General features: G+C 50.2%; 1 protein-coding gene across 5 annotated transcripts in view; it reads right to left on the bottom strand.

The window, feature by feature from the left end:
* Nucleotides 1–4,078, bottom strand: part of ZMYND8 (zinc finger MYND-type containing 8) — a 140,574-nt gene extending 136,496 nt beyond the window's left edge. For 3 of the 5 annotated variants that reach the window (XM_032838605.1, XM_032838606.1, XM_032838607.1), the window contains exons 1-2: nucleotides 3,974–4,078; nucleotides 3,195–3,326 (exon numbers count right to left, since the gene is read on the bottom strand). In XM_032838605.1, the coding sequence (XP_032694496.1) occupies nucleotides 3,195–3,326; nucleotides 3,974–4,047 (206 nt within the window). In that variant the 5' untranslated portion in view covers nucleotides 4,048–4,078. The remainder of the gene's footprint in view (nucleotides 1–3,194; nucleotides 3,327–3,973) is intronic. The other 2 variants (XM_032838608.1, XM_032838610.1) reach the window with 1 other exon arrangement.
* Nucleotides 4,079–12,882: the final 8,804 nt, after the last annotated feature.

The following is a 12,882-nucleotide window of genomic DNA, read 5'->3' as shown; positions in this document are numbered from 1 at the left end:
GGTGGGGCCTTTGCACGCCCGGCATTGTTCTGAGCACACTCCTGTATTAATTAACTGAATCGTCCCAACAACTCTACGAACGAGGTGTTCCTGCCCTCCTTTTGCAGATGAGGAAACCGAAGCACAGAAAGATGAGGTCCTCTGCCCATCTGGAAAAGCAAGATGTTCGCAAGAAAAATGGAAGTCCAAGCCCTCTCGGCCTCTAACATCCCAAGAAACTACCATTACAGAGATGGGGACCGAAACAGGCTGAAACTCCAAGGCAATCAGGAACTGATGTAGCCACAATGACAACAACAAAAACACACCAGAGACAAAGAAATCTCAGACACGGGACAGTCTGACCCAAACCCAACTCCCAGGAGCTCTTGGGCCACCAAGCTCCCTCCCAGGCACTTCTCGTGCAGTTCTGAAGCCCCAGACTTGAATGTCACCCTTGACCTCTCCCTCTCCCACCTCCCAGCCCAGAGCTCTGTGGGATCTACCTGAGCTGCTTCCATCGCCGACTCCGGCCGCGTAGCTCCATTCTGCAGAGCTGAGGGCTGGCTCCAGAGCCACCATTATCTGTTATCTGGGCAGGAAGGGAACAGCCTCCCACCAGCCCCCGGGCTCCAGGCTGATCCCATCCCCAACCCTGAGCGGCCAGAGGGATCTTTTGAAATTTCAATTTGGGCCAGGACACACCCCCCTCCCCACCCCCACCTCTAAACCCCTTCAAAGGTTTCCCATTGTTCTCAGGCCAAAGTCTCAAATTCTTCACTAAGCTTTCGCGGGCCTGTGGGATTCCCTTCTGCAGCTTGCTCTCTGGGCTCCCAGTGCTTGGAAGGCTCTTAGGCCAGGCTGGCTTACACTTCCTTATTCCTTACACTTCCATTCTTTCACTGTGTGACCTTGTGCAAGTAACTTAACCTCTCTGAGCCTTTACAATGTGGGTAACGTCTCCCAGTGTGTCATCAGAACTAAATTAGTTCCTGTAGCAAAAAAAGGTTATTTAGCGGTGTTTGGCACCACTTGGTTATCACTGTTGTTATCAGGTAACTCCTACTCATCCTTCAAAACCCAATACAAAATTAATGTCTTCAGGGTAGGCTTTGTGGACCCACTTCCCAATAAATCAGACACAGTCACCCTACTGTATGTTTCCCTCATGGTGCTTATGGCGATCATGATTTAATACCTACTACATGTTTAGTAACTGGGTACAAATTCCCTGATTGGTTTCTTATTTAGTGTCTGTTTTGCCCAATTCTGTATCTGTCCCATGCATAGCAGGTGCTCAAAAGTAATTTGGTGAATGTTGTGCAGGAAATGGCCACATGAGTCAACTCCAAGGATGACCAGATCTCTAATTCTCAAGTCAAAGCATGAGCAAAGTCAAGTTTTAATGAGGACGTCAGAACCCTGGAGCCTGATGGGGGGCCTGGGTTACAAAAGGAAGCTACAGGGGCACCTGGGTGGCTCAGTGGGTTAAGCCTCTGCCTTCGGCTCAGGTCATGGTCCCAGGGTCCTGGGATCGAGCCCCACATCGGGCTCTCTGCTCAGCGCGAGGCCTGCTTCCTCCTCTCTCTCTCTCTGCCTGCCTCTCTGCCTACTTGTGATCTCTCTCTCTGTCAAATAAATAAATAAAATCTTAAAAAAAAAAAAAGGCGGGGGGAAGCTACAGTGATTGGCAAGACAAGGGAAACCAGGTGTGGCCCAGAAGGGCTGCCCTGCAGACCCAGGGTCAGCCTAAACTACAAGGCCTACATGGCTCACAAGGCCTACACGGGAGCCAGCCCCTCAAACCACCTAGCTTCTGGGCCTTTGCTGCCTTGCTCCTTTGTCACTGCTCTTACCCACCCCTTTGGCGCCCTGGCCCCTGGAACGGGCCCGCCCTGTTGCCTATAGTCCCAGGGTGACCCCAGGCCTCCCCCACACTGACATCAGAACCTCTGGAGGGTGGCCAAGCTTAGCAAATAAAAATACAGGATGCTTGGGGCGCCCGGGTGGCTCAGACGTTAAGCATCTGCCTTCAGCTCAGGTCATGGTCCTAGGATCGAGCCCCACATGGGGCTCCCTGCTAGGTGGGAAGCCTGCTTCTCCCCTCCCACTCTCCCTGCTTGTGTTCCCTCTCTCTCTGTGTCTCTGTCAAATAAATAAGTAAAATCTTTTTTTTTTTTTTAAAGATTTTATTTATTTATTTGCCAGAGACAGAGGGAGAGAGAGTGAGCAAGCACAGGCAGACAGAGAGGCAGGCAGAGGCAGAGGGAGAAGCAGGCTCCCCGCCAAGCAAGGAGCCCGATGTGGGACTCGATCCCAGGACGCTGGGATCATGACCTGAGCCGAAGGCAGCCGCTTAACCAACTGAGCCACCCAGGCGTCCCAATAAGTAAAATCTTAAAAAAAAAAAAAATACAGGGGCGCCTGGGTGGCTCAGTGGGTTAAAGCCTCTGCCTTCGGCTCAGGTCATGATCCCAGGGTACTGGGATCGAGCCCCGCATCAGGATCTCTGCTCCGCGGGGAGCCTGCTTCCTCCTCTCTCTGCCTGCCTCTCTGCCTACTTGTGATCTCTGTCTGTCAAATACATAAATAAATAAAAATCTTAAAAAAAAAAATAGGATGCTCATGTTTAAAGTTGAATTTCAAATAAATGTAAAGTTTTTCTAGTCTAAGTATATCCCATGTTTCATTGGGCACTCCTGACCCTCTGGTCCCATCACACTCTCCCCAGCAGTGTGTGCACTCAGCTAACTTTCTGTTTTGGAGTCCTGAGCCTTTTGGAAGGACCACTCAAGCCTCTCGGTCTGTTTCTGCCTCTGGGTAAGGGACTAAACAGCACTAGCCACTTAAGGTCAGTTAAAGACTGCAACTCTCTCCCATTCCATTTTTCTGGACACCATCTCCTAAGGCCCTCACCACAAACCCGTGTGAGTTATGCAGCAAGGATACTGAATGCATTTTACAGAAGCGGAAAACTGAGGACCATTAGTTCAAGGAAGGGCAAGTAAGCCAAGTCCCCAGTCTTCAGGATTCTCCTACTAAAAGCCCTTCTTGACTCTCTATCGGATGTGACTATGCAATAAATTGGAAGCTACAGAAAGGTAGAGACTTGTCTTTGGGTTTGGGGATCGACCCCCTGCCCAGAGCCCAGCACAGCGCCTGGTCCTTATTAGACACTGCATAAATGTTTACGGAACCAGTGAATACAAACCCACCAGAGTCTCCATGACATGGTAAGAGGGTGAAGGCTCTTGTGTGCTTTTCCCGTCTCCCTTTCTTTCTGTCTCTCTCCATGTGCTGGGTCTTGAGCCCAGATCTGCCTTCCTGTGCTCTCTCCATGGCACCAACTAACTATAAGGGGGTTGGGGTTGGGGGTGGGGGAAGGGATGGTTAAGCTTAAATGGGTCCGAAATGAAGCAAAACAACAAAATGTAGCTTCAAAAGGCAAGAAACACGACCTTGGAACGTCAAAACAGCCATGCTGGTTATTTTCTCGCTGAGAAGAAGGGACCTTGAGAACTTAATTCACCACAGTTGTTTTCAGTAGTCATTAAACACCTGCCATACCCTACCATTTGCTGGCAAATCGCCCTGAAACAGTTAAGGGAATAAATGAATTCCCAGGAGAAAAGGATTTTCTAGGGTATCTGGGGAGATGTTGTTGAATCCAACCCAGAGAACCCTTTGAGAGCACAGAGCTACAGGACGGACTTGCTGAATAACTCTCCGGAGAATCAGCCGCCGGGTAAACAAGGCACCCGCTGTACCTGTTCTTAATGGCCCCCATCTGGACTTGAAGTCCGACATGAACGCTGGGGTCTGGCTCAGGGAATTATTTTCTATTTCCCACCAATGTTTTCTTTATTCGGTGCTAGGGATGAGATGGCCATGAGGGATGGTGTAACAGTTGAGGGTTTGAGACCCATTTCGTTGGGATTCATGCTCCTTGTAATTAACCAGAAGTGACTTGGAGGCATTTTCATTAGGTTCTTACCTTTGGGGCACTTCCCCTGTGACCAATGCCAGCCTGGTCACGGATCTCAGCCTGACCATGGGACGTTTCTCCATGGACTTCCACTACCGACGTGCTCATCTGGAGAGATCCTTGAGCTTCTCTGAGAGGCTTTATCCGGAGATGCCCAGCCCCACCCAGCAGTTACCCTCTATGACATCACGCTGCTGTCCTGAGCACGGAGGTTATCAGCAATCACACCACATGCTCCTCTTGTTTATTGACTTGTTGGCTCTGGGTCTCCCCAGCGAGGCCCTCAGCACCACTGAGACCAGATGCTGTCTGACCAGTTCACTCTGGAACCCCAGCACCACAGCCAGCGCTGGGGCGAAGCCTGGAGACAGGATAGATAATAGCAATAATCCTGACTGCTGGCTGACTGCGTGCCAGCCTTTCAATTTTTTCATCTATTAAGCCACTGAGCCCTCACAGCGTTGTGAGGCTGGCATCTTGATCCCAATGCTTTGCACTGGCCGTTCCCTCTGCCTGGAACGCCCTTCCTGCAGATGCCCACAGGCCTCTTCATTCAGGACTCCGCTCAAATGCCACCAACTCAGAGGCCTTCCCCCGACCCTCCCTGAAGCAGCACCCTTCAAACCCAGTCCCTGCTGCTGGCAGGTTGAACTGTGTCCCCCCAGAAAAAGATATGTTCAACCCGCATCCCCACGCCAATCGCTTAGATTGGGGCCTTTTCGGAAATAGGATCTTTACAGAGATAATCAAGTTAAAATGGGGTCAGGAGGGTGACCCTAATCCAATATGACAGATGTCTTTATATAACAGGGAAGTTTGGACACGGAGACAGACAGGCACAGAGGAGAGACGATATGAAGAAAAGCACAGCAAGATCTTATGAAGGCACAGCCTTGGCGTGAGGTGTCTTACAAGGCAAGGAGAGCCATAGTTGCCTGCAACCTGGCGGAAGCAAGAAAGGGGCTAGAAGCATTCTTCTTCAGGGCCCAGCCCACAGTTCGGTTTCAGACTTCTGGCTTCCAGAATGGTGACACAGTAAGTATCTGTTGTTTCCGGCCACCCAGGTTGTGGTGATTTGTTAGGGCAGTGCTGGGAAACCAGTACACCTGCTTTATTTCTCTTCCTTGCTCTGATCACCACCTGCCCACTGCATGGGCTTTACTCCTCTGTTGACTCCCAGCACCCACATGGGAACACCAGTCTCTCAAGGCCACGGTCTCATGTTCGCACAGCTGTTACAAGGCCTCGAGTTTATTTGTTCCTTCAAGAAGTATTTATTGAGTGTCTATTATGTGCCAGGTCCTGCTGTAAGTGCTGGGGACACAGCGTGAATGCAGCAGACAAAGACAAAGATCCTTGGCTTTTTAAAGCTTATGGCCTATTAAGAAGAGACAGATAGGGGCGCCTGGGTGGCTCAGTGGGTTGAGGCCTCTGCCTTCGGCTCAAGGTCATGATTTCAGGGTCCTGGGATCAAGCCCCGCATTGGGCTCTCTGCTCAGCTGCGAGCCTGCTTCCCCCTCTCTCTGCCTGCCTTTCTGCCTACTTGTGATCTCTCTGTCAAATAAATAAATAAACAAAATCTTAAAAAAAAAAGAGAGAGACAGATAATAAACAAAAAATGATGATGAGGACTATGGAGGAAAAGTAGAGCAGGAATGGAGGTGGGGAGTTGGAGTGGGCAGCAGTGATAATCAGGGTAGGCAGAGGCCACAGTAGGGAGGAAGCCACTAAGTCAGGGCCTGAATGAAGTGAGGGGGTGCCTGGGGAGGGCCTTGCAGGTGGAGCAGTGGTTTCTAGCCTGGGGCGATTTTGCCTCCCTTGTTTGGCAATTTCTGGAGACAGGGAGGTGTTACAGACACTCACGGGGAATGGCCAGGAATCCTCATGCTGATGGTCACACAGTGCCCAGGACAGCGCCAAACGTCCCAGCACAAGGCTGAGAAGCACATTCTGAATCTCTCTGTACACCTGTGTGCAAGTGCACAGTGCTGAGGCTGCGGGAATAGCAGGGAGCTCACTGGACTGGAAGGTTCTGGAAGAAATAGTGGTGGATGAGGTCAGAGGCTACTCAGGAAGGGAGGGACAGGAGGACAGGTAGGCCTTATTTATTTTTTTTTATTATTTTAAAATATTTTATTCATTTATTTAACAGAGAGAGAGAGAGAGAGAGATCACAAGTAGGCAGAGAGGCAGGCAGAGAGCTGAGAGCCCAACTGCAGGGCTTGATCCTAGGACCGTGAGATCATGACCTGAGCGGAAGGCAGAGGCTTAACCCACTGAGCCACCCAGGTGCCCCAAGTCGCTGTTCGAAGGAGCTCCGTTTTCATTCCAAATAAGACAGGGAATCACTGGCAGCTTTTCAGCAGAGAAGAGAGACAGACTGACATGTTCTGAGTGGTTAACTTGGCAGTGGGGTTGGGAACAGATTGACTGAGGGGGCAAGGGCAGAGGAGGGAGACCAGCGAGGAGGCTGTTGGAATATTCTAGGCCTGAGGTGAAGGTGGCTCAGAGAGGGTGGAGACTGTGACAGGGGAGAAGGTTCCAGTCTACTTGGAAAGCTCAGCTGACAGGGTGGGAGAGAGGCATGGACAGCTTGGGGAGCAGGGCTGGGGGGGGTGGTGTTTGGCCAGAACAGCCAGGAGGACAGGGGTGGAGCCCACAGGATGGAACAGCAGCAGGAGGGCAGGCTGGGGGAAAACAGGGGAGGGGAGGGAGGAGCTAATAGTCCTCTGGGTGGAGCCGTCCCAGAGGCTACTGGATAATGGGGTGCAGGGGGAGTTTGCAGTGGGGCATAAATGTGGGCGGCATCAGCATGTAGATGGTATCAAAAGCCACAATAGAGGGGCTCCTGGCTGGATCAGTCAGTAGAGCATGTGTCACTCGTCCTCAGGGTTATGAGTTCAAGCCCCATCTTGGGTGTAGAGATTACTTAAAAATAACACCTTTAAAAGGAAAAAAAAAAAAAAAGCCACAATACCAATATATGATCTAGAACAGGGGGTTCTAGGGACAAGAGGATGGTCCAAGGGCCAGTCCCTGGGGCTCTCCACAGCTAGAAGTTTCAGCTACAGTGAGCCAACAATGATGATGAGAAGTTTCCAGTGACAGGGGATAAGAATCAGGACAGGGGTGTCCTAAGACCCCAGGAAGCAAGTGTTTGAAGGAGGAAGCAGTGACCCCCTGGTCAAAGCTCCTGACCAGTCAGGCCGGGTGAGGCCCGAGTACTGACCACGGGTCCTGGGAATATGGTGGCCACTGTGATGACTGTCACTGTCAGGTGACTGACACGCAGGACTTGACCAACCTTTCTTTCTTTCTTTCTTTTTTTTAAGATTTTATTTATGTATTTGACAGACAGAGATCACAAGTAGGCAGAGAGGCAGGCAGAGAGAGAAAGGGAAGCAGGCTCCCTGCTGAGCAGAGAGCCCGATACGGGACTCGATCCCAGGACCCTGAGATCATGACCTGAGCCGAAGGCAGTGGCTTAACCCACTGAGCCACCCAGGTGCCCTATGGACTTGACCAACCTTTCTTGATGCGATGTCTCAGATGATCTGAGAAGCTTGCCACTCTTAGCCACGGGAAAGGAGCAGAGAAAGGTGTGGGCTCAGGTCTGGCTGAAAATTGGGCATTTTCCAATTGTGTGACCTTGCACAGGTCCCCTGCCTGCTCCAGTAACCCCCAGCATTGTCAGGGTAAATGAGATCATGAAAAGTAAAGAGGCTGTCATCCTTGAACACGGTGAAGTCCCTTATAAGGGCCAGGAGTGACTGTTGCCAACGGAGCATTTACACAAAGACATCATCCCTGAATTCAACTCTCAAGGTCTTTTGGCTTCTGTTGACATCATTCAGCAGAGAACGGATTGAGAATTCTCAACCTTTCAAGAATGCTGCATCCTGTTCATATGAGGTCCAAACCTTACTGCTTCCAGGAGAAAGAGATTATATTAATTTAACATTTATTTATTTATTTTTAAATATTTTATTTATTTATTTGACAGACAGAAATCACAAGTAGGCAGAGAGGCAGGCAGAGAGAGAGGAGGAAGCAGGCTCCCCGCTGAGCAGAGAGCCCGATGCAATGTGGGGTTCAATCCCAGGACCCTGGGATCATGACTTGAGCTGATGGCAGAGGCTTTAACCCACTGAGCCACCCAGGTGCCCCTAACATTTATTTTGAATAGGAAATGCATGTATGTTGTAAAAAATTAAAATACAGAATTTTTTTTTTTAACACAGAAATTTATCTGGGGAAAAACCAAGTCTCCCTCCATCCCTGACCCTCTGAGGGCCTCTCCAGAGAGCAGTTAGCAGGAAGATTCTGTGTCTGTCTAGCACCCAATCAATTTGACCTCCCCTCCCCCTCCTATTCACAGGAACAGCCACAAGTTACCCACACTGCTCTGCTCCCTGCTCCTGGCCCTCGTCAGTCCATCTCGGAGAATTGTTTCCTATCCATACACATAGGACTGTTTTATTTTATTTTATTTTATTTCTGTATTAAAGATTTATTTATTTGAGAGAGCGTGCATGAGTGGGAGGGGCAGAGGGAGAAGAAGACAGAATCTCAAGCTGACTCCACACTGGGCTCGGAGCCCCACTCGGGGCTTGAACTCATGACCCTACTCATGACCCTGAGATCACGACCTGAGCTGAAATCAAGAGTTGGACACTTCACCAATGGAGCCACCCAGGTGCCCCTGTTTTATTCTTTTTAAATGGCTGGGGAGTGTCCATTGCGCTGTGTATCATTATTCATTTAACCATCTCCTACTGAGGGACATTCAGGCATTTGTAGTCTTTGACTATTACGAACAACACAACAATAAATACACTTATTCCTCTGTCTTGGGCAAAGGTTACCCACAGGAAAACTCCCTAGAAGTGGAATTGCTGGCTCAACGGGTCTCTGTATTTAAGCTTTGCTGAAAATACCAGCAAAGGGGTGTGTCTGTTTAAAATTTGGTATTATTGGGGCGCCTGGGTGGCTCAGTGGGTTAAAGCCTCTGCCTTCGGCTCAGGTCATGATCTCAGGGTCCTGGGATCGAGTCCCACATCGGACTCTCTGCTCACCAGGGAGCCTGTTTCCCCCTCTCTCTCTGCCTGCCTCTCTGCCTCCTTGTGATCTCTCTCTCTCTCTGTCAAATAAATAAAATCTCTTTTTTTTTAATATACTTTTTTTTTTAAAGATTTTATTTATTTACTTGACAGAGAGAGAGAGAGATCACAAGGAGGCAGAGAGGCAGGCAGAGAGAGAGAGAGGAGGAAGCAGACCTCGCGCTGAGCAGAGAGCCCGATGCGGGGCTCGATCCCAGGACCCTGGGACCATGACCTGAGCCGAAGGCAGAGGCTTAACCCACTGAGCCACCCAGGTGCCCCAATAAATAAAATCTCTTAAAAAAAAAAAAAAAAAAGAAGGTGATTTTTTAGGAGCTTCATTTTGTGTGTTTTAGGATGGGGGCAGATTTGGGTGACAGTGCACAGGGCGTGAGACCTGAGGTGGCTGTGTCCTTAGGGAGGGAGACCCCAGCCCGGGGCTCGGCAATCTAAGGAACAGATGTAGCTCCTTCTGACAGAGATGGGTCCGTCCTGCTGGGAAGACAGCAGGAGGGATAGGATTTAACTGTTCATTAGCAGAATAGGTATTTGTCAAACCCCGACTGTATTAGTTCAACGTTCAGCCCTCAGGGCACACAGAGAGCTATTGCTCAAAAAACCTAGAATCTAATGGGAAGAGGCGAAGTCAAATGTCACTGTGAGAACTGACTTAGAAAGCCAGAGGATAAAGAGTGACAGTATATGTGGGTGCTGCCTAGTGAGCTCTTTTTTTTTTTTTTTCTTTAAGATTTTCATTTATTCATTTGAGAGACAGAGCACAAGCAGGGGGAGAGGCAGGAGGAGAGGGAGAAGCGACTCCCTGCTGAACTGGGAGCCCAAAGTGGGGCTCCATCTCAGGACTGAGATCATGGAGATCATGACCTGAGCTGAAGGCAGATGCTTTAACCCACTGAGCCACCCAGGCGCCCCGAGAAGTTTCTTTTTAAACAAAATATTGGGTGAGGGGCACCAGGGTGGCTCAGTGGGTTAAAGCCTCTGCCACCGGCTCAGGTCATGATCCCAGGGTCCTCGGATCGACATGAAACTCCGCACAACATTTTAAAGGGAGCCATTCAGTGTCACATAGGACGTTCCCAGTGCTGTGCACCAACTACCGCGCCTAGCTCTGAAACTTCTCCATCACCCCAAAGTCATGGTGAAGATTCAGACTTCACTCCAGATGGGCTGGGAGCCCCAGGAGGACTCTGAGCTGAGGAGGGATGAGATCTAACAGTCACCCTGTCACAGAGAACAGATCGTGGCCTGACCAGGGGCAGAAGCGTGGTCCTGTCAAGGAGGCTGGCTGGGCCACCCAGCAGGTGGAGGTAGCCGGGCTTTGGGGGACTGAGGGGGTGGCTTGGACTACTGCTCCACAGGGTGTGGGGAGGGTGCCCCTGAGCTCTCTGCTCCAAGGGGAGCCTGCTTCCTCCTCCCTCTCTCTCTCTGCCTCCCTCCCTGCCTACTTGTGATCTTTCAAATAAATAAATAAAATTAAAAAATATATATATTGGGTGAGCTTGGATGTCCAGGCCTATGACAACGATAACATCTGATTTACTCTCCAGTGGCATCAGGGCCTGGGCAAAGCCGCATGGGCTCATGTAAATATCAGAATGAACCCCTAAGATAGGAGGCATTGTTGTGTCTGATTAGAGATGGGGAAACTGAGGCTCTGGGAGGTTCATCCAGCGTTACCCAGCAAGTAAAGGGCAGAATCGGGATGTGAACATGGTTCTTGTGGATACTAAGGGGGAGGGGTAGGCAGGAGGTGCCTAAGAGTCTGGGCGCTCCAGCTCCTGTACGGGTGAACCTTGGCGGGGTTACTCTAGGAGACAGAAGCCAGACACAGAAGGACGGAGGCCGCATGTGCCCACTCACAGCAGGCACCGAGATAGGCAAGTCCACAGAGATGGCGAGTGAAGGGTGGTGGCCCAGCCTGGAGGAAGGGGGGCATGGGGGGCTAACATCTGATCCCTGTGGAGTTTCCCTCTGGGAAGGTGGAAAGGTTCTGGAAAAGGGCAGTAGTGACAGTGGTACAACCATGTGAATGTACTTAATCCACAGAACTGTACATTAAAATGGGAAAAAATGGTAAATTTATATTATGTATGGTTATTATGTTATGTATATTATGTACATTTTACCACAACTATTTTTTTTTAAGATTTTATTTATTTGACAGAGAGAGAGATCACAAGTAGGCAGAGAGGCAGGCAGAGAGCTGAGAGCCCGATGCGGGGCTCCATCCCCGGACCATGAGATCATGACCTGAGCTGAAGGCAGAGGCTTAACCCACTGAGCCACACAGGTGCCCCCCAGGCCTCATTTCTAAATAAATCGGAATCTGGCTGCTCCGGGGCACCCTCCCCACACCCTGTGGAGCAGTAGTCCAAGCCACCCCCTCAGTCCCCCAAAGCCCGGCTACCTCCACCTGCTGGGTGGCCCAGCCAGCCTCCTTGACAGGACCACGCTTCTGCCCCTGGTCAGGCCACGGTCTGTTCTCTGTGACAGGGTGACTGTTAGATCTCATCCCTCCTCAGCTCAGAGTCCTCCTGGGGCTCCCAGCCCATCTGGAGTGAAGTCTGAATCTTCACCATGACTTTGGGGTGATGGAGAAGTTTCAGAGCTAGGCGCGGTAGTTGGTGCACAGCACTGGGAACGTCCTATGTGACACTGAATGGCTCCCTTTAAAATGTTGTGCGGAGTTTCATGTCAGTAAATGATTTACAAAAAGTTTTTGAAAGCCGGCTGTATCCAGTGAAAATACTGAAATTTTGTAGCCTCAAAGGGGAGTTTACTTAGGTTAACTTGTGACTCTAAAGAGAACCTGATAAACGCCTTAAGAAAGAAGTCTACGCAAATTCAGAAACAAACCACTTTTTTTAAGTAAGCTCTACAGCCAATGTGGGGCTTGAACTCATGAGCCTGAGACTAAAAACAGCATGCTTTATTGACTGAGCCAGCCAGGCACCCCAGAAACAAAAACCATTAGCCTGCCCCACCCCCAGACCCTACAGAATGTGTGCCACAAGCCCCACTCTCTGATCTCAACTCCCTCTCACCCTGTACGGCTCACCATGCACCTCCATCTATCTGTCTTCACATCACAAGCCTCAGAGCCCCAGGGCCTTTGCACTCGTCACTTGCTCTCTTTGGCCTGTTCTTCTCTCATACACTTTTCTTTTTTTTTTAAAGATTCTATTTATTTAGGGGTGCCTGGGTGGCTCAGTCATTAAGCATCTGTCTTTGGCTCAGGTCATGATCCCAGGGTCCTGGGATGGAACCCTACATTGGGCTCCCAGCTCAGTGGGAAGCCTGCTTCTCCTCCCACTCTCCCTGCTGTGTTCCCTTTTTCTTGCTGTGTCTCTCTTTGTCAAATAAATAAGTAAAATCTTAAAAAAAAAAAAAAAATGAGGTCATGAGGGTAGGCCTTAACCCAGGACTACAGGTGTCCTTGTAGGCAGAGCAGACTGGGACACAGGGAAGGGAGGGTATCTTCTGGGGGAAGATAACGTGAAGAGACACCCCAGCTGGTGGTGTAGGAGCCGAGGAGAGAGGCCTGGGACAGATCCCTCCCTGAGAGCCCTCAGAAGGAAACAACTCCGCCAACAGACACATTGATCTTGGACTTCCAGTCTGTAGGGCGGGAAGATAATTCATTTCTGTGGTTTTAAGCCACCTAGTCTGTGGCCCTTTGCGATGGCAGCCCCAGCAGACGAAGCCACTTGCCACCACCCGTCCTACCCGGGAGCTGTTTCCAGTCTGTCTGCCAAGCTGTTCCAAGGGCATCAGGGACTGCTACCTGTTTTGATCCCTGCT

The sequence above is a fragment of the Lontra canadensis genome, unplaced genomic scaffold (genome assembly GCF_010015895.1).
Source record: "Lontra canadensis isolate GAN:19392208 unplaced genomic scaffold, GSC_riverotter_1.0 scaffold105, whole genome shotgun sequence".
In the NCBI taxonomy this organism is placed as follows: Eukaryota; Metazoa; Chordata; class Mammalia; order Carnivora; family Mustelidae; genus Lontra; species Lontra canadensis.
The sequence above is the reverse complement of the archived record's forward strand: the minus strand, read 5'-3'. Positions and strand labels throughout refer to the sequence as shown.